We start from the raw sequence: 21,623 nt of genomic DNA on the forward strand, positions 1-21,623 counted from the left end.
TGTCAGCTTTCCATAAAGTAATTTTGCCAACCAATTGACAAAATTAATGTAATTTCTCTACAAAGCAAATGTCATAGCAACCGGTCCTTCCTATGATGATGGTTGGCTTCAGGCCATAACAGACAAATTCATTCCCGTTCCTTAAGGGGTTGACCCTGTGTTTCAGTAGCTGGCAGTGATGATGTGATGTCTATGAGCCTTATTAACACGGGGCCCTAATGTGTGGCTGTGTCGGTGGGGTAGATGCCTCATCCAGGACAGATGTGAGGGCCGGGGCCCACCCACACCCCACAGAACAAACGGTACACACACACCACACCACGGCCCACCGCCCATATTCATCACCAGCGTGTCACTTTTATGAGGTGCGTCCCTGGGAACCTGAGAGGGCCCCCCCCCCCCAGCGGCAGGCAGCCCCGGACTGTTTGGATGAAATTAAAGGCAAACTTCATTAAAGGCTAAGGGCTGTCAGCCGTGGGACCCTTTTGATCAATATCCCCAAGTTCAAGACCTTCATTACACTGGTGTCAGTCACACAGTCACATAGAGAGATATCATAATACCACCAGGAGAAGGAGAGAGAGAGAGAGGAAGAGAGGAAAGCGAGAGACAGAGAAAGAAGGCAGAGGGAGTGAGAGACACAGAGAGAGAGAGATGGAGAGACCCATGCATTGCCAATCTGAGTGCTTCTCTTGGCTTGAAATGGAAACATGAAACAGGGGTGTTTGGAAACATTGGCTGAGTTGTAGTATTGTCCAAAGCAATCAACATCTTACAGTTTATAGTTTCCATTTTCCAGCGTCAAGCATCCTTTGGTTTCTCCTTCATGTGCTTTTCATGATTTATTTTGGAATCTGGAGAGTTACGATTTAAAGCAAACAATTCTGGTCTCTATCTAAACAAGGAAAAAATCATCTATTGGCTTTGTTTGTTCTTTCTAGTGTGTTTTTCCAATATGACATTTTCCAGATATGTTTTTTCTCTGACACTAGTTAAACGTCTGCCAGTTGACCATTTCTCCATAAATAAGGTGGGCCTTCTTACAGTGACTCTTAGAGTTTGCAGTACCAAACACGGAAGATGAGGCCTGATAACAACTAGAGTGGAGTGAGCACAGTGCTTGTATGTAGGCATGGCGGGTAATCGGCATTGGCACAGTGTATGTGAGTTTGGTGAGTGTGTGTGAACATGTAAGCGTAGTGTCTGTGTCTGTCTCCATAGGCAGCCCTCCAGACAGCCCTTCCCTATCTCGGGGCTAGTCTACATTGTGCCAGGTTATGACCTGGAGATTGTACTGGTCCTGTGTGTCTTAGTTGGTAGAGAATGGCACTTGCAACACCAAAGTTATGGGTTCAATTCCCACAGGAAAACAAAAGTATGAAAATGTATGCATTCACTACTGTAAGTTGCTGTAGATAAGAACATCTGATAACTGACTAAAATGTACTAAATGACAGAAGAACCTGCATGGCTACATGACATCCACCATCCATTATACTTGGCTGAGTTCCCTTCTGTATGTCAGAAGGTATTACAGAGGTATGCAAACAGCCAGGTCAGGAAATACAGAGCTCCTCTGTCATACAGATATGACACGTTGTTTGGTCTATGACCCCGAGGTTAATTGTGTTGTGTTATATTTAGAACGGACAGAGACGATTCATACCTCTTCTGTGCAGCTTTGAGCCGATCGTCCTCAGCAGTGTGGTCCTTTTGAACTGGGAAAAGACAAAACAACAGCATGGATTAGATGAATACACATGGAGTAAACAGACCTATGTGTGAGGCAGTATGGGAGGCTTGGAGGTCACAGTACATACAGTAGTGGGAATAGATATTTCCAAATGGAGGTAAACTGAGGTACATCAATGACACTCCATGCAGTCCCGCTGGTACAGATCAAAATCAAATCAAATCAAATTTATTTATATAGCCCTTCGTACATCAGCTGATATCTCAAAGTGCTGTACAGACGGGGGTCCTGTGGGTACAGATCTATCCTCTCCCAGGAGGAGTGTCAGGGTGAAGGGTCATTAGCATGACATGTCTAAGGTGGTGGAGCATGTGGTAGAGGTGTCCATGGATTTCACTGTGGTGAATTGTAAGAGGTGAGATGTTTGTGTGTGAGTGTGTTGATGAGGAGTGTGAGGTGGTGGTGTCTGGGGTGGGGGTGTAAGGAGAGGTCTAAGTGTGGACTGTGTGTTGAGGAGGGGAGAGGGGGAGAGGTGCGTAGCAGGGGCACAGGCAGCACAGCACGGCGCAGGGCTGAGGAGTGAGTGTATGAGGCTTGGGAACTGTAGGCTCCTGTGGACTCCTGCCATGTAAAAGTGTCTAAATGCAAGGCAGATGTGTGCGGCGGGCCAGGGCGAGGTGCAAGAATTTATCTAGGGCCAGAGAGTGCCTGTGATCTCAGATTTATTGCATTTTCCAGATTCATCCTTTTTACAATGATGGGGGACCTTTCCCACTTGAAGATTTAAGAGGGGGAAGTCTCCCAAAAATTGTTCAAAGGCAGGTTTGGGGGTCTTTTGGGAGAGGGTGAGCTTAAGCTGCTACCACCCCTTTTGCTTTGCTTTTTTTTTACATAAGCAGGCTGATTGTCTGAAGTAAACCTAATGAAGGGAAGGGGTGGCCATGGCTGGGATTGGGGAGGAGGGGGAGAGCCATGACCAATGGCGTTAGGCCCAGCGGGGGGTTCAGGCTGGCGCCTGAGGTCCTCTCTGGTAGAGGTGGCACCAGGCCGGCCGGCGCTCTGAGAGAGAGCGGCCCACAGAGAGAGAGAGAGAGAGAGAGAGAGAGAGAGAGAGAGAGAGAGAGAGAGAGAGGGGGGGAGAGAGAGAGAGAGAGAGAGAGAGAGAGAGAGAGAGAGAGAGAGAGAGAGAGAGAGAGAGAGAGAGAGAGAGAGAGAAAGAGGATGTGTGAAGTTTCTCTTCCTCCGCTCCCTGTGTAAACATGAAACCAGTAGTGGCTAACTAGAAAGTTATGAGACGCTCATGCTGAGAAGGACAATAAATTAGGCCTTTAAAACTCTGACACACTTTTCCAAACCACTGGTTTACCAAGCAGTCAGATAACAAAGTGCTAGGAAACTACATACATAAGCTGTGTTAAGGACCTGGAACCTCTCTGGGAAAAAACACACAATCTTTACTGCATCAATGACTACAGCTCCGTGCTATAAAAATGTTTTGATGTGTGTATGCCATTTCCATACATACTCAATCAAACATCAAAAGGAGCTGTAACGTGTATGTGTGAAAGTTTGTGTGTGTGTGTCGATAAATCTCTTGTTCTCGGAAACGATAAATATACCTTGCTCCTTGCCAGCCCTAATCTTTGAACTTTGTTAAGCTGTGCTGGTTTTCGTATTGTTGTCCTATCAAGAGGGAGCTTGCGGCCTCCTACTACCATAGCACAAACAAGCACACTTGTTTTCAAAGCCTCTGCCCAAGACAACATAATTAGCATTGTTTGCCAACACAGTGAAGAGCTCAGGATTGTGCATATATGACCAATCAGATGATTATGACCATAATAGCCTGGTGGGGAAGGGTGGTAAGCTTAGCCTGGTGGACACCAGTGTGCAATGGGATCTTTAGTGACAGACATCTTAAATTAGGGCCCGACTGCACCCTTTGCAGGGCAGTGTCCTTGTCGCAGCCCTGGGGCATTGGGACCAGAGGGAGGAACATCTCCCTGGGCCAGACACCTCTCAGCAGTAAACGTAAAGGAGAACATCTCACAGAGTGAGACTCAGCCGTTAAAGGACTACATGGCATGCCATGTTAAACTGACACTTTCCACTCAACACATAGTTATTTGGAAGAGTTGAATATTAGTAACTGGGTTCTGATTCATTGACAACAAAGAGAGCTTATTGAACAACACATGAAAGCCCATAGACCACTAGACAAATAAAACATGACAGAACTAGAGATTCAAGTGGGAAAATTTGTTTTAAATTAGTCATGGAGTGTATTCACTACTCAAAATGTCCCCGAAGGATTCAAAGACTTTCTATTAAAGTGAGAACAGAAAGGTGGGTTTGGCTCATTGTTTTTGTCGAAAGTAACAAAACATTCTTTCAACGCTAATAAAGAGTTCTGAAGGAAAGGGAAAATACTTCCTTCCAAACTGCTGAAGCATAAATAGGCTAACTGAGGGCTGCTGAAAGTTAGGGACTCAACATTTCAGCATTCTACCAAAAAATATATCATGAGAGCAGTACTGTATATACAGAAAGGAAGCAGAGGTGGTCATGGGTAATGGCAGAGTAATGCCTTACAAGACAAAGGCTCAATGACTTGGAGCTGTAGGAGCATTGTAGGAGCGTTGTAGGAGCGTTGTGAGATCACCAGCAGGTTTGTGAGGCAGGGCCTTTGGCGTTGGGGTTCAACTGTGGGCCCTGCTGAGAGGGAGCAGCCTGCCGGCCCCCACAGCCTCCACACAGCCTCCCAAGCAGTTCTGGGTCAGCGCTCCACAGACGCGATCACATGAGCTGCTCTGCTCCCAATGCCTCGCACAGGAGTGCACTATGACAAACAGACTGTCCCTCCTCCATTAAAAAAGTATACCGTACGTATGAGATAATTCATACTGGCTCCCTTCCTACACATGCTTGGTTATGGTTATAGCTGTCCATCAATACCAATGACGACATTGATGGATAAGATGAATAATGGAATGGACATCTCTTACACGAGACCTTGCTGCTTCACAAGTAAAAGTGCAATTGCTGGAGGAGCTCTGTTTATTAAGAACGGATTATACGTTTCCCACTGGAGAGTTCATGTTCAAGATGGTTTTTTGTAAAACCAATAGCATTTTGTAGCCAGTGGCAACGACAATGGTTTAAAGACCTTTCAAATATTCTGTGATATTGACCAAGACGACATGCTTGACACACTGGAATGTTAAAGGGAATAAACAGTCTATAATACATTTCCGTTTGCAATATGGAACTAGGAGACAAGGATACCAAGGCAGACTTTGTTCGCAATGAATACAGTACTCGAAACACCTCTATGCTGAAAACACTTCCCTGCCTCCAGTTCTCACTCTCTACCTCCCGACATGTGGATGCAATCTCTCCGCGAGACCACTCATTTACATATTTTATAGAAAGACCCTATTGTTTCCCAATATTCTCTGTCTGCCGCAAGTCATTTGTGTATTTTGCCCTTCAATGGAGTAAAACGTAGATCGCCTTGTGACCCTTTTGTTCTCACTAGTACTTTGGAGAGATAAGAGGTTGTTGAAGATGTTGGCAAGGGAGAGAGAGGTGGCTTCCCTTTAAGCAACGCCGATGCCCTACCAGACCTATAGAGGGCCATAGACCTGAGGCAGTGTTTTTGTTAATAGCCTGCTCTTTGTGGCTCTTTGTGGTATGCAGAAATGTGGGAAGGCCCTCACCTCGCCTGTGTAAAATTGGTGAAGGTGGCAAAATTGCATGCAGGTGGTTGTTGGCTTGCCAAGATGCTCGAGTTGCAGTCTGTTTGGTTGATGTTTACCCACAGCGAGAGTGATGATAGCTTGATCGTTTAAAGCAAATGAACTGTGTCCAATATTGTGAGAACATTGCCACTGTGTCCAATATTGTGAGAACATTGCCAAAAGCACCACTACATACTGTTTGGGACAAAATGCAGAGTCCTAGTTGGCACTCATTCAAATGAGGAAGAGGTTCTGTGTGCATTATATGTTGCTTTTTAGTGTCACGAGCCTGGTACCTGCTCTGTATAAGCCTGACAAGGCACCTCTCCCTCTGTCTGCATGCCACGTTGTAATGCATGTTAGGAGCGGATGTGTTGCTGCTATGTGAACAATAACTCCTGGGAATATTTACACAGTCATTTCCAGTAAATCAGGGATTACAACGCGTCTTTGTAAACTCCTTTCCTCTCCCTTTCACATTCCCATGATCAATAGTAATCACGGTTGAACCTGTTGGCCAACGGAGGAGCACTCCGAGATGGATGTCACTTTCTCTTTTGGAACACTATGACATCTGTGCTTCCTCATGCTGCATACCACAGAAACCTTACAGGAGCCCATGTCTGCATGATGGAAGTAGATAAGCGTTATGCTTTCTATGGAAGCAGCTTTACTAGCTGACTGACTGGCTTTGCAGGGCACTGGAGGGGGCTGTCGGGAGGGAAGGCTCTGGGGTGAAGATGCCCAGTGGAGGGGGAGAGGTGGAGGGGATCAGAGTGTCTCTGTCTCAGTGTAGTGTGTCCCTGGCTGCCACGGTGGTCCCCAAAATGTCCCACTGAGTACAGCCAGCCTTTACGAGGCCTCAGCCAGGGATGTCCTGCCAGCTTTATAGCAGTCATGAGTACAGGCAGCATGTTAAGGGCAATGTAATCCCCTCGGCAGGGTTAGGCTTTAGACTCTTGTCCCTGTGCTGTCAGAAAGGCAGCCCCCTCTAACTGACGCTGGGCCTGGGCTCCACCATCACACAACTAACCGCCTGACAGGGCACAAAAAATATATAGAAGAGCTAAATTACAGCTTTGGGCTTTAATGGTTCCTCTCAGTGTTTTGGAGGAAGGCAAACAGGACCTCTAGTTTCTCTCTGAGTTTGGTTTCTTTACTTGACATTCTCCTCAGCAATAAATAGTCTATGTGGAGAATGTTTAATCTCTGGAGAACAGTGGGTTCATTCTCCATTCAGAGAAGTGACAGGCTGGCTTAGAGACATGACAGAGGGAGTAAATATATCATCACTATCTACTGGTAGAATTTGGGAGTGTGTCACAGAGCATGATTTGGAGGGAGGGGGAGGGGGAAGGTCGTCTCATCACTCAGTCCAGTGGATGGGCTCAGGCCTCTGCTTGACACAGGCCTCTGCTTTCCTCTGGTGCAGTGAGTGATATCAAACATTCAAGAATTCTAATTTCCACGAGCTGTCATTACAATCGGTAGAGAAGAAGTGGCCTGTGGAGGCCAAGGGGAGAGTAAACACATCTAAACACCCAATCAGGCCAGAACCAATGTATCCTCTCTGGCCCCTGGCTTTATTATCTCTCTCACAGGGGATCAAACAGCCTTCGCTGCCCAGCCTGGCTGCCTGTATTAGGTGACACGCAATGTTTTCAACCCCCTGAGTCTGCTGGAGCAACATCTACTAAAACAACACATAGCACCCCCTGGTAGTCAACACACGGGGCCATGTCTCCTCCTCTCTTCGGTTCTGGTTTGTTTTACTCACCGGTCGAGACGAAGGCCTCCATTTTCTCCTTGAAGGGCTGGAGGTTCTCCTCGGAGGAGTTAGCACACACCTTCTGCACATCCTTTTCACACGCTGGGGGAGAGAGAAGGCAGGAAACGTTCAATATTGGACATTTCTCAGCAGGAATGGATTTAAAAAGCTTTGGCCTGGGGTGGGTGGAGGAGAGAAAGTGTGAGAAAGAGTAGACTGTGTCCTATGGTGTACTGAGTGAAATTGCCATTTGTTTTTTTATTGTCAGAGCCTCATCATTGGGCTAAGGTATAAAACAATAACTAGCGTGCCCAAACAGCAAATGTAGAACATTAATTAATGACATGTGAGAGTGGGTATCACGTTTCCAACACTTTCATAAGTTAGTTAACCAAAGCCTGCCGAGGGGAAACATTTGAGGGAAAAGAAGTGTGTGAATCTCCTCCAAAACATCCCAACCAGATGGCTATTAAAGAGAACTGGCAATCACTTTAAATGAGCTTGGTCTGCATTCAAAATGGAAACAGAGATCATGTTTCATTATCAGTAAAGCCAAGTAATAGTCTTTAAAGGGGCTTTAACACCATTTTCTGGGGGAAAAAATAAGAAATTGATTATAAATCTTCATCAACATATTCAATAGACAAATTATGGAAATATAGTTTTGTCCAAAGACTTTAGAATGGGAGTAGGGTGTTCAATCTGTTACTCTGAAGAAATTAGAGGAGATAACACATAATATGTTGAAGCCACAGATACTGGGGCATCTCTGTTGTAGCCATAGGTACTGAGCCAGCCACCCAAAACATTGAGTGTATGGCCCACTAGCTAGATGGGACATTTTTGTCAGGACTTCCGCCGAAGTCGGGCCCCTCTCCTTGTTCAGGCGGTGTTCGGCGGTCGACGTCACCGACCTTCTAGCCATCATTGATCCATTTTCCATTTTCCATTGGTTTTGTCTTGTCTTCCTACACACCTGGTTCCAATCCCATCTATTACATGTTGTGTATTTAACTCTCTGTTTCCCCTCATGTCCTTGTCTGAGATTGTTTGTTATATGTAGGTGTTTATTGTATATTCTGGTGTGCAACGGTTTTTGCACACTCTAGTGGTTATTTTGTATACTTTGGTTTTCGAAGGTTTTGATGTTTATTAAACAGCTCCGTTTTTACCAAGTTCATTCTCCTGTGCCTGACTTCCCTGCCACCAGCACGCACCACATTACAGACCGTACTATGGAGTCAGCAGGAGAGGATACCCCGGCAATTGAGTTGGAGGAGCGCGTCCTGGAGCATACAGATATGCTTCACCATCTTGGCGTTGCCATGGATCGCTGGGAGAGACAGGCGTTGTCCAGACGATGGACCGCTGGGAGAGACAGGGAGTTCTTCAGCGCAACCGGGGTCTCTCTTGAGCGCTCCTTTCTCGCCTGAACCCAGTGGGATCCGTCTCTCCTTGCCCCAGGAGTATGACGGTAGGGCTTCGAACTTCCAGTTTTTTTTACTGCAATTAAACCTTTATCTGGCCACCGTCCACCCGGCTCCATCGGATCGTGAGAGAGTGTCTGCCCTCGTCTCGTGCCTCACCGGGAGAGCCCTGGAGTGGGCCAACGCCGTATGGAGAGAGGGAGATGCGGTGTTGGACAACCCGCGGCGGGTGAGCACCTCTACCATCTGAGGCAGGAGACGAGGAGCGCCCAGGAGTTCGCCCTGGAGTATAGGACCCTGGCTGCCGGCGCGGGATGGAGCAACAGGGCCCTGATCGACCATTATCGTTGCAGTATGCACGAGGAAGTCCGTTGGGAGCTGGCCTGCAGAGACACCAACCTCACATTCGATCAGCTGGTGGACCTGTCTATCCGGCTGGACAACCTGCTGACTACTCGTGGACGTCCAGAACAGGGTCTGGTGGTTCCATCCTCCCGCACCACCTCTCCGATACCTATGGAGCTGGGAGGGGCGGTACACAGGGAGACCGGAGGAGGTTCCCGCTCGTGCACCATCTGTGGCCGCAGAGGTCACACTGCCGGTCGGTGCCAGGTTGGTTCCTCTGGGAATCGAGGCGGCAGGCAGGTTGCTCTGGCGTCACCCCATGTGAGCCGGCACAATTCTCTCCCAGAGCCCTCTGTTGCACATATGTATGTCTGTCACTTTTCCTGAGTTTTCTCCGTATTCCCAGCATAAGGCGCTCGTAGATTCAGGCGCGGCTGGGAATTTCATTGAGAGAGCGTTAGCTCATAGTTTAGGGACCTCCATTTTTCCCGTGGATGCGCGTTTCCCCGTTCACGCCTTTGATAGTCGACCATTAGGCTCAGGGATACTTAGGGAGATCACCGCACCGTTGGATATGGTGACGCAGGGGGGTCTTCCTCATTGACTCTCCTGTGTTTCCCGTGGTGCTGGGCCTACCCTGGTTAGCTTTTCATATCCCCACTGTTTCTTGGCCACAGAGGGCTCTCACGGGGTAGTCGCGAGAGTGCTCAGGTAGGTGATTAGGGGTTTCCGTTGGTGCTACAACGGTGGAGAGTCCATACCAGGTCTCCACCGTGCGCATTCCCCCTGAATATGCCGATTTGGCTCTTGCCTTCTCTAAAAAGAAGGCGACTTAATTACCACCTCATCGACGGGGCGATTGTGCGATAGACCTCCTGGTAGATGCTGCACTTCCCAGGAGTCATGTGTATCCCTTCTCACAGGCGGAGACAGAGGCTATGGAAACATATGTCTCCGAATCCCTGTGTCAGGGGTACATTCGGTCCTCCACTTCACCCGCCTCCTCAAGTTTCTTTTTTGTGAAGAAGAAGGAGGGAGGTCTGCGTCCATGTATTGACTATCGGGGTCTGAGTCAGATCACGGTGAGGTATAGCTACCCGCTACCGCTCATAGCTACAGTGATAGAGTCAATGCACGGGGCGCGCTTCTCCACCAAACTAGATCTCAGGAGCGTTTACAACCTGGTGCGTATCCGAGAGGGAGACGAATAGAAGATGGCTTTCAGTACCACTTCTGGGCACTATGAGTACCTCGTCATGCCGTACGGGTTGATGAATGTGCCCTCAGTCTTCCAAGCCTTTGTAGACGAAGGACCTGCATGGTAGGGTTTAGTGGTGTATATTGATGACATTGTGATATACTCCGCTACACGTGCTGTGTCCCTGGAGCATGTGTCCCTGGTGCGAAGAGTGCTTGGTCGCCTGTTGGAGCATGACCTGTACGTCAAGGAGAAATGCCTGTTTTTCCAACAGTCCGTCTCCTTCCTAGGGTATCGCATTTCCACGTCAGAGGTGGAGATGGAGAGTGACCGCATTGCAGCCGTGCATAATTGGCCGACTCCCACCACGGTCAAGGAGGTGCAGCGGTTCTTAGGGTTTGCCAACTACTACCGGAGGTTTATCCGGGGTTTTGGTCAGGTGCCAGCTCCATTATCTCACTGCTGAAGGGGGGCCCGGTGCACTTGCAGTGGTCAGCTGAGGCGGACAGGGCTTTTAGTCACCTGAGGGCTCTGTTTACCTCGGCTCCCGTGCTGGCCCATCCGGATCCCTCTTTGGCGTTCATAGTGGAGATAGACGCGTCCGAGGCTGTGATAGGAGCGGTGCTCTCTCAGCGCTCGGGTACGCCACCGAAGCTCTGCCCCTGTGCCATCTTCTCGAAGAAGTTCACCCCGGCGGAGCAAAACTATGATGTGGGGGACCTGGAGCTGTTGGCTGTGGTCAAGGCCTTGAAGGCGTGGAGACATTGGCTTGAGGGGGCTAGACACCCTTTTCTCAACTGGACTGACCCCCGTAATCTGGAGTACATCCAGGTGGCGAGGACACTGAACCCTCGCCAGGCAAGGTGGGCCATGTTTTTCACCCGGTTTGTATTTACCCTTTCATACAGACCAGGCTCTCAGAACGCTAAGGCAGGCGCATTGTCCCGGCTGTATGATACAGAGGAGCGGCCCATAGATCCCACTCCCATACTCCCGGCCTCTTGCCTGGTGGCACCAGTAGTGTGGTAGCTGGACACAGACATTGAGCAGGCGTTGCGTACAGAGCCTGCTCCCCTTCAATGTCCGGCTGGGAGTCTGTACATTCCGTCTGCTGTCCGGGACCGGCTAATCTATTGGGCCCATATGTCACCCTCCTCTGGTCCTCCTGGTATCGGTCGGACGGTGCACTGTCTTAGTGACAAGTACTGGTGGCCCAATTTAGCTAAGGACGTGAGGGTTTATGTTACCTCATGCTCGGTGTGCACCCAGTGCAAGGCTCCTAGACACCTGCCTAGAGGTAAGTTACAACCCTTACCCGTACCACAATGGCCATGGTCTTACCTGTCAGTGGATTTCCTGACTGATCTTCCTCCTTCACAGGGAAGCATCACTATCCTGGTCGTTGTAGATCGTCCTGCCGTCTCCTCCCTCTTCCCGGTCTCCCTACGGCCCTACAGGCTGCGGAGGCCTTGTTTACACACGTATTCTGGCACTACGGGGTGCCTGAGGATATAGTGTCTGATCGAGGTTCCCAGTTCACTTCAAGGGTCTGGAAGGCGTTCATGGATCTTCTGGGGATCTCGGTTAGCCTTACCTCAGGTTTTCACCCTGTGGAGTAACGGGCAGGTGGAGAGAGTAAACCAGGATGTGGGTAGGTTTCTGAGGTCTTATTGCCAGGACCGGCCGGGGGAGTGGGCAGCGTTGGTGCAGAGATGCCCAGAACTCGCTCCGCTACTCCTCCAAAAACCTCACCCCCTTCCAGTGTGTATCAGCCAGTTCTGGCTCCTTGGCATCAGAGTCAGACCGAAGCTCCTGTGGTGGACGACTGGTTCCAGCACGCGGAGACATGGGACGCTGCTCATGTCCATCTTCACCGCGCCAGAAAGTGGCAGCAGACCGTCACCGCAGTGAGGCCCCGGTGTTCGCACCAGGGGATCGGGTCTGGCTCTCGACCAGGATCGAAGGGGCCCCACATTACAATTTTATTTGATTTATTTAACCTTTATTTAACCAGGCAAGTCAAGAACAAATGATTATTTTACATTGATGGCCTACCCCGGCCAAACCCTCCCCTAACCCGGATGACGCTGGGCCAATTGTGCGCCGCCCTATGGGACTTCCGATCACGGCCGGTTGTGATAAAGCCTGGGATCGAACCAGGGTCTGCAGTGACTCCTCTAGTACTGAGATGCAGTGCCTTAGACCGTTGCGCCACTCGGGAGCTGACATGCTGGCAGTAGATCGCCCTGTCCTGTTCTGGCTTTCCCCAGTGGGACTGTACATGTGGGTGACGGCTGAATGTGGAAGCCTTGTTTGTTGTTTGCTCTGGATGGGCCTTTGTTGTCCTGCCAAACCACCTAGCTCACACGGGCTCAAAAGAAACGGCCGATGACTTGACGGAGCGCGAGCCAAACTATTTAATTTCCTCCTAACAATCAACATTGGATGATATATACAGAGCCGCCTGCCAAAATAACTTCCTCAAAGCTGTAAGTCATAAAGCTGTGCAATAAATACCTTGCGTTGGTTATTACTGCATCGCTTAATGTCTTAACAACACAACAGGAACACTGTTTGGTCAGAGTCTAAGACTGGTTCACTGGTTTCCACAACAATCAAGAGGGATGTATTAAGAACAGGTGAATATGCCCAGTAACCCACTATCCTTTTCCAGGTTCGGAGGAAAAGTTGCTCTTGAAAGGTGAGGGACAACTTGAACTACCGCACACTTCTTGAGTAAGCAAAGACACTATTCCAATCACATCATCCACAGCTGAGAGGGACAACCATGACACACACCTGATCATGTGATCTAGCTCTAACACGACTGAAAAGATCCTACTTTTAAAAAACTATTAGCTCCCTCACACATTAAAATCCCCCTGTCTCAAGTGGGCACAGTAAAGGGTGTTCAAAACAGCAAGAATACAATTCAGAGGCGGCTCCCCTCCAAAATGTGGTCCAGACAGCGTAGGCCACAAGAAGGAATACCAAATAACATCAGCAGCTGCTTGAAATAAAACCCCAGTGGGCCTCTGGTTTAGGACATTGTCTTTCAGTGACAATGCATAATCACGGAGGGTTAGTAGAAGGAAGAGGAGGAGGCAGAGGAGGAGGGAGTGAGCTCTTTCTAATGCAGAAGTCACCTGGGGATATACTGTTTAACAGTAGTATTACAGTGTAACAGTAGTATTACAGTGTAACAGTGGTGTTACTGTTTAACAGAAGTATTACAGTTTAACAGTAGTATTACAGTGTAACAGTAGTATTACAGTGTAACAGTAGTATTACCGCTTAACAGAAGTATTACAGTTTAACAGTAGTATTACAGTGTAACAGTAGTATTACAGTGTAACAGTAGTATTACCGTTTAACAGAAGTATTACAGTTTAACAGTAGTATTACAGTGTAACAGTAGTATTACAGTGTAACAGTAGTATTACAGTGTAACAGTAGTATTACCGCTTAACAGTAGTATTGCAGTTTAACAGTAGTATTACAGTGTAACAGTAGTATTACCGCTTAACAGAAGTATTACAGTTTAACAGTAGTTTTACAGTGTAACTGTAGTAATACAGTTTAACAGTAGTATTACAGTTTAACAGTAATATTATAGTTTAACAGAGGTATTACAGTTTAACAGTGTGTATTACCGCTTAACAGTAGTATTGCAGTTTAACAGTAGCATTACAGTTTAACAGTGTGTATTACTGTTTAACAGTAGTATTACAGTTTAACAGTAGTATTACAGTTTAACAGTAGTATTACCATTTAACAGTAGTATTACAGTTTAACAGTAGTATTACAGGGTAGCAGTAGTATTACAGTGTAACAGGCCAACTGAAGCCTGCTCTGCCTGCTCTGTAAATATGTCCATGCTCTTCTCTAATTGGCCAGTGAGTGTTCATCTGGGCTCTCTGTGCCCAAACAACCATATCAGTTTCCCTGTGGGCACAGCAGCAGAGAGAGAGAGAGGGAGAGAGAGAGAGAGAGAGAGAGAGAGAGAGAGAGAGAGAGAGAGAGAGAGAGAGAGAGAGAGAGAGAGAGAGAGAGAGAGAGAGAGACTTCACTTGAGGCTCTTCTTTCAGAGGAAAAAACTGTCGCAAAAGACTGTCACGTCATGGTCAGACAGAAGCGGACCGCACTGCTGCCGTCAGCGTTGTTTGTCCTGTCTGGCTTTCTGTCCAGTCACTAGGACACAGGGGACCTGTCTCCCACCACAGACACAATGCTGCATGCTGGGAGACAGACAGAAGCTCCCTACCATTTCCAGCTAGGGTCAGCCCACATACAGACAGTGGATTCAGCATTATTGTAGAAAGTGACTGATATCTATGTGTAAATCAAGATAAAATGTATCTTCATTTACAGAATTACTCATCATGAACTGTAAGCAATACATGAAATGCCCACACATATTCCTCAGTATCCAAATACATGTAGAGGGATCTAGTTCAAAACCTTATCATCTGTGATGTCCATGCAGGTTTATTTGGATTTAGAGAGGTGATATAAGACAGATATGATGGCAGGATGATTTGATGGCCATATAACCAAGGGTTGCCAGACACAAACTGCTTGTTGTTAATACTGTAGTAAGGCATGGATACATGACGTCTACAGAGTTTGTACACTGGAAGCACGCCCACTACATGCTGTCTGTAAGGACACTGGGCTAGCTGGTATGCCAGAATATTGCATCATATAAGGTATGTTACTGTACTGTAATATGGGGAAGGGGCTAACGTGAAAAGACAGAGTCTGACTTCTGCTCCGAGACATGGCAAACGCGGTTAGTCAATCTTGTCACGTTGATGTAATAAATGAACCATGAATTCCTCCACATTAACCAATGGCTTGCCCAAAGCTACAGGGAAATGTTAGGACATCAAGACAATGCCACATTATTCTGTAGACCCTGGGATGTTTGGAAAACAAAACATTGTACACACAGACTATCTTGGATAATCATGGAGCTCTACATAATTGACTGCCATATAGAAAAAGGTTTATGTTCTCAATGTTCTACTGCCACAACTCACTTCAATTAAAGATTCATGTTGATTTTGCTGTGCACTTTATTTCTAAGCAATACTGACAATTAAAAAACTCCTACAGATATATATACACAACATAGTGTTTTTGCCCATCAGGCATGAATGTTTTGGAAACTATTTTCTCGTAGGAAGAGAGAGGTTAGTCTTGTCCGTGATCTGGCCTGACAGATCAGTGTTATCTACGCCAGGCACTGGATCATTTTCCATCAGCTCTAAAGCACAATTCTCTCTCTAATCCACAATTATATACAATCCCAGTGCACTGTCAGGCTCCCAGCTTCCACCTCCCTCCCTCCCATCCCGGCAAGAGCCCTGCTATAACCCAGGCCACATGGGGCCAGCCAGGAGGCTTTTGTAAAGGTACAGTAAGACACCGCTCCTCCCCCTAAGATAAATCTATCTCTATCGGCCTTGACAAATCCAGAATCCAACCCTGGCCCACCTCCTACAGAGCCTGTCTGAGAACACAATGCTGACATACTGTGTACACACAGTCCTGGAAACTAATATTTGTTGTAAGACACGGTTCTCCAAGGTTCAGGGAGTCAGCTAGAGTGCACCACTGAGCTCTGTTCTGCTGTAAGGGAATGCTTGGGAGGTCATAGTTTGAGGAAATCATACAAAATGTATATATACAGTGCATTCGTAAATTATTCAGATGCCTTGACTTGTTACATTACAGCTTCAATCTAAAATAGTTTTTTTTATCCTCATAAATCTACACACAATACCCCATAATAACAAAGCAAAAACAGGTTTTTTGAAATGTTTGCAAATGTACGAAAAAATATAAATCGGAAATATTACATTAACATGACTATTCAGACCCTTTACTCAGTACTTTGTTGAATCACATTTGGCAGCGATTACAGCCTTGAGTCTTATTGGGTATGACGCTACAAGTTTGGCACACCTGTATTTGGGAATTTTCTCCCATTCCTCTCTGCATATCCTCTCAAGCTCTGTCAGGTTTTCAGGTCTCTCCAGAGATGTTCGATCGGCTTCAAGTCCAGGCTCTGGCTAGGGCACTCAAAGACATTCAGAGACTTGTTCCGAAGCCACTCCTGTGTTGTCTTGGCTGTGTGTTTAGGGTCGTTGTCTTGTTGGAAGGTGAACCTTCACCCCAGTGTGAGGTCCTGAGCGCTCTGGAGCAGGTTGTCATCAAGGATCTCTCTGTACTTTGCTCCGTTCAACTTTACCTCATCCCCACAGCATGATGCTACCACCACCATGCTTCACCATAGGGGTGGTGCCAGGTTTCCTCCAGACGTGACGCTTGGCATTCAGGCCAAAGAGTTCAATCTTGGATTCATCAGACCAGAGAATCTTGTTTCTCATGGTCTGAGAGTCTTTAGGTGACTTTTGGTAAATTCCAATCGGGCTGTCAAGTGCCTTTTACTGAGGAGTGGCTTCAGTCTGGCCACTCTACCATAAAGGCCTAATTTCTGGAGTGCTGCAGAGATGCTTGTCCTTCTGGAAGGTTCTCCCATCTCCACAGAGGAACTCTATAGCTCTGTCAGAGTGACCATCATGTACTTGGTCACCTCCCTGACCAAGGCCCTTCTCCCCCGATTGCTCAGTTTGACAGGGCGGCCAACTCTAGGAATAGTCTTGGTGGTTCTAAACTTCTTCCATTTAAGAATGGTGGAAGCCACTGTGTTCTTGGGGACATTTAACGATGCAGAAATGTTTTGGTACCCTTCCCCAGAACTGTGCTTCAACACAATCCTGTCTCGGAGCTCTACTGACAATTCCTTCGACCTCATGGCTTGGTTTTGCTGTGAAATGCACTGTCAACTGTGGGAACTTATATAGACTGGTGTGTTCCTTTCCAAATCGTGTCCAATCAATTGAATTTACTACAGGTAGACTCCAATGACATTGTGATGATCAACAGAAACAGGATGCACCTGAGCACCGTTATATTTTTAAAACATTTGCAAAAATATCTTCATCTATTGGGCATTGTGTGTAGACTGCTGAGGAAAGAAATTTATTTAATCAATTTTAGAATAAGGCTGTAACGTAACAATATATATATACAGTACCAGTCAAAAGTTTGGACACACCTACTCATTCAAGGGTTTTTCTTTATTTTTCTATTTTCTACATTGTAAAATAATAGTGGTGACATCAAAACTATGAGTAACAAATATGGAATCATGTAGTAATCAAAAAAGTGTTAAACAAATGTTTAGTGTGCAAAGGATTAGCATTTAAATTAACATGATTATCAAGTGTGTAGTGATTCATTTGCTTAATTCCCACCTTTCGAAGTCTACACCCACTTCCCTTTTGTCCACCAAGCCTTAATACTGGTTTAGCCCACTAGGGCTCATCCCCTATCATTTCCTTGTAACCATGTCTACTTTGTTTGTTTGTTTGTATGTGCATTTCTGTGATTATTTAGTTAGTTAATAAATAAATGATTGAGAATTGATGTATGGATGACTCATAGTGAAGACTGGGTTTGTGCAGATGACCAACAATTTACAACATTTGGAATGAGACTAATGTGAGGTAAAGAATAACTCATTAATTAGAAGACTAATTGATCAGATATTAAAATATCTGAACGTTATATTAGGAAAATGATCACTTTGTAATCTGAATATTTTCCTTCGTGCCCCGATTTCCTAGTTAATTCATATTTACCTGATTAGTTAATCACGTAATAATAATTACAGAGAATTGATTTGATAAAATAACAGTCTTCAGTTTAATGATGCCAAAGACACGACACTGGACTCGAACACAGACTCTCTAGTGGCACAGCTCGGGAGGCCTGGAATTTCTTTCCTTCTTAATGCATTTGAGACAGTTAGTTTTGTTGTGACAAGGTAGGGGTTGTATATAGAATATAGCCCTATTTGGTAAAATACCAAGTCCATATTATGGCAAGAACAGCTCAAATAAGCAAAGAGAAATGAGTCCATATTTTAAGACATGAAGGTCAGTCAATCCGGAAAATTTCAAGAACTTTGACAGTTTCTTCGAGTGCAGTCGCAAAAACATCAAGCGCTAAAATGAAACTGTTTCTCATGGGGACCCAGTTACCTCTGCTACAGAGGATACGTTCATTAGAGTTAACTGCACCTCAGATTTCAGCCCAAATAAATTAAAGTGACAGACACATCTCAACATCAACTGTTCAGAGAAGAGTGCCTGAATCAGGCCTTTTTAGTCAAATTGCTGCAAAGAAATCACTACTAAAAAGACACCAATAAGAATAATAGACTTGTTTGGGCCAAGAAACATGAGCTAATCAAATCAAATCAAATGTATTTGTCACATACACGTGTTTAGAAAATGTTATTGCGGGTGTAGCAAATTGCTTGTGTTTCTAGTTCCAACAGTGCGGTTGTGGGTGGTGCAATTTCTGTACCAGGCGGTGATACAGTCCGACAGAAAGCTCTCTATTGTGCATCTGTAAAAGTTTGTGAGGGTTTTAGGTGCCAAGTAATTTCAGTTTGTCAGTGATGTGTACGCCGAGGAACTTGAAGCTTTCTACCTTCTCCAGTGCGGTCCTGTTGACGTGGATAGGGGGTGCTCCCTCTGCTGTTTCCTGAAGTCCACGATAAGCTCCTTTGTTTTGTTGATGTTGGGTGAGAGGTTATTTTCCTGGCACCCAGGGCCCTCACCTCCTCCCTTTAGCCTGTCTCGTCATTGCGGTTCCGGTTGGAGCGAGTGGTCGCATCTGCACGTCGCTCCAACGGGTAGTATAACTTTTTCATTATATTTCATTATATCACAACGGTTTGATTTGTCTTATCTTAGCAATTTCTTCTCAGCTAGCTACATAGCCGTCTTTGTATCAAAGATAATTGCGTAATTATCGTATTTCGCCGTCCTAACGTAGTCTTCACTAGCCAGCTAGCTAACGTCCACTGATTAGCTGCACTGAGAAACTATTACTATTACACTCAACTGAACGACTTGATTAGTTTAGTGTTAGCTACCTACATAGCTGTCTTTGCTGTCTTCGTATCATCGTATCCAAGATAATTGTGTTGTTTAGGTTTAGAGTGTGTAGTCTTAGAGTGATTATCTTAATTTACCGAGGTTAGCTAGCCAGCTATTTGTCGTCCTTAACGTAGGTGACTCTGCTAGCTAGCCAAAGCTAGCCAACGTCTTCTGTATAGAACTCAACTACCCGGTCGCATTCACAGGTTGTATCACTTTTTCACTCATTTCATTACAGTACAACGGTTTGATTTGTTTGATCGTAGCTAGCTACTTAGCTAGCTACATAGCCGTCTTTGTATCAAAGATAATTGTGTAGTCTAGAGCGATTTTCTAGGTTCGCTAGCCATCTATTGTCGTTCTTTTAACGCAACGTAACGTAAACAACACTGCTAGCTAGCCTGCTAGCCCCCGAATAGCAACACTGCAGAAACTATTACACTCAACGGAACGACTTGATTAGTGTAGTGTCAACAACGCACCCACTGCCAGCTGGCCTACTTCAGCAGTACTGTATCATTTTAATCATTTTAGTCAATAAGATTCTTGCTATGTAGCTTAACTTTCTGAACATTCGAGACGTGTAGTCCACTTGTCATTCCAATCTCCTTTGCATTAGCGTAGCCTCTTCTGTAGCCTGTCAACTATGTGTCTGTTTATCCCTGTTCTCTCCTCTCTGCACAGACCATACAAACGCTCCACACCGCGTGGCCGCGGCCACCCTACTCTGGTGGTCCCAGCGCGCACGACCCACGTGGAGTTCCAGGTCTCCGGTAGCCTCTGGAACTGCCAATCTGCGGTCAACAAGGCAGAGTTCATCTCAGCCTATGCCTCCCTCCAGTCCCTCGACTTCTTGGCACTGACGGAAACATGGATCACCACAGACAACACTGCTACTCCTACTGCTCTCTCTTCGTCCGCCCACGTGTTCTCGCACACCCCGAGAGCGTCTGGTCAGCGGGGTGGTGGCACCGGGATCCTCATCTCTCCCAAGTGGTCATTCTCTCTTTCTCCCCTTACCCATCTGTCTATCGCCTCCTTTGAATTCCATGCTGTCACAGTTACTAGCCCTTTCAAGCTTAACATCCTTATCATTTATCGCCCTCCAGGTTCCCTCGGAGAGTTCATCAATGAGCTTGATGCCTTGATAAGCTCCTTTCCTGAGGACGGCTCACCTCTCACAGTTCTGGGCGACTTTAACCTCCCCACGTCTACCTTTGACTCTTTCCTCTCTGCCTCCTTCTTTCCACTCCTCTCCTCTTTTGACCTCACCCTCTCACCTTCCCCCTACTCACAAGGCAGGCAATACGCTCGACCTCATCTTTACTAGATGCTGTTCTTCCACTAACCTCACTGCAACTCCCCTCCAAGTCTCCGACCACTGCCTTGTATCCTTTTCCCTCTCGCTCTCATCCAACACCTCCCACACTGCCCCTACTCGGATGGTATCGCGCCGTCCCAACCTTCGCTCTCTCTCCCCCGCTACTCTCTCCTCTTCCATCCTATCATCTCTTCCCTCCGCTCAAACCTTCTCCCACCTATCTCCTGATTCTGCCTCCTCAACCCTCCTCTCCTCCCTCTCTGCATCCCTTGACTCTCTATGTCCCCTATCCTCCAGGCCGGCTCGGTCCTCCCCTCCCGCTCCGTGGCTCGATGACTCATTGCGAGCTCACAGAACAGGGCTCCGGGCAGCCGAGCGGAAATGGAGGAAAACTCGCCTCCCTGCGGACCTGGCATCCTTTCACTCCCTCCTCTCTACATTTTCCTCCTCTGTCTCTGCTGCTAAAGCCACTTTCTACCACGCTAAATTCCAAGCATCTGCCTCTAACCCTAGGAAGCTCTTTGCCACCTTCTCCTCCCTCCTGAATCCTCCGCCCCCCCCCCTCCTCCCTCTCTGCAGATGACTTCGTCAACCATTTTGAAAAGAAGGTCGACGACATCCGATCCTCGTTTGCTAAGTCAAACGACACCGCTGGTTCTGCTCACACTGCCCTACCCTGTGCTCTGACCTCTTTCTCCCCTCTCTCTCCAGATGAAATCTCGCGTCTTGTGACGGCCGGCCGCCCAACAACCTGCCCGCTTGACCCTATCCCCTCCTCTCTTCTCCAGACCATTTCCGGAGACCTTCTCCCTTACCTCACCTCGCTCATCAACTCATCCCTGACCGTTGGCTACGTCCCTTCCGTCTTCAAGAGAGCGAGAGTTGCACCCCTTCTGAAAAAACCTACACTCGATCCCTCCGATGTCAACAATTACAGACCAGTATCCCTTCTTTCTTTTCTCTCCAAAACTCTTGAACGTGCCGTCCTTGGCCAGCTCTCCCGCTATCTCTCTCTGAATGACCTTCTTGATCCAAATCAGTCAGGTTTCAAGACTAGTCATTCAACTGAGACTGCTCTCCTCTGTATCACGGAGGCGCTCCGCACTGCTAA

At 46.9% G+C, this 21,623-nt stretch overlaps 1 protein-coding gene across 4 annotated transcripts in view; it reads right to left on the bottom strand.

The window, feature by feature from the left end:
- The window catches only part of LOC124046429 (formin-like), a 143,133-nt gene that overhangs the window by 42,650 nt on the left and 78,860 nt on the right, over positions 1 to 21,623 (bottom strand). For 3 of the 4 annotated variants that reach the window (XM_046366781.1, XM_046366782.1, XM_046366779.1), the window contains 2 exons: positions 7,211 to 7,303; positions 1,667 to 1,718 (listed from right to left, as the gene is read on the bottom strand). In XM_046366781.1, the coding sequence (XP_046222737.1) occupies positions 1,667 to 1,718; positions 7,211 to 7,303 (145 nt within the window). The remainder of the gene's footprint in view (positions 1 to 1,666; positions 1,719 to 7,210; positions 7,304 to 21,623) is intronic. The other variant, XM_046366780.1, reaches the window with a different exon arrangement.

Source organism: Oncorhynchus gorbuscha, linkage group LG10 (assembly GCF_021184085.1).
Source record: "Oncorhynchus gorbuscha isolate QuinsamMale2020 ecotype Even-year linkage group LG10, OgorEven_v1.0, whole genome shotgun sequence".
Classification (NCBI taxonomy): domain Eukaryota; kingdom Metazoa; phylum Chordata; class Actinopteri; order Salmoniformes; family Salmonidae; genus Oncorhynchus; species Oncorhynchus gorbuscha.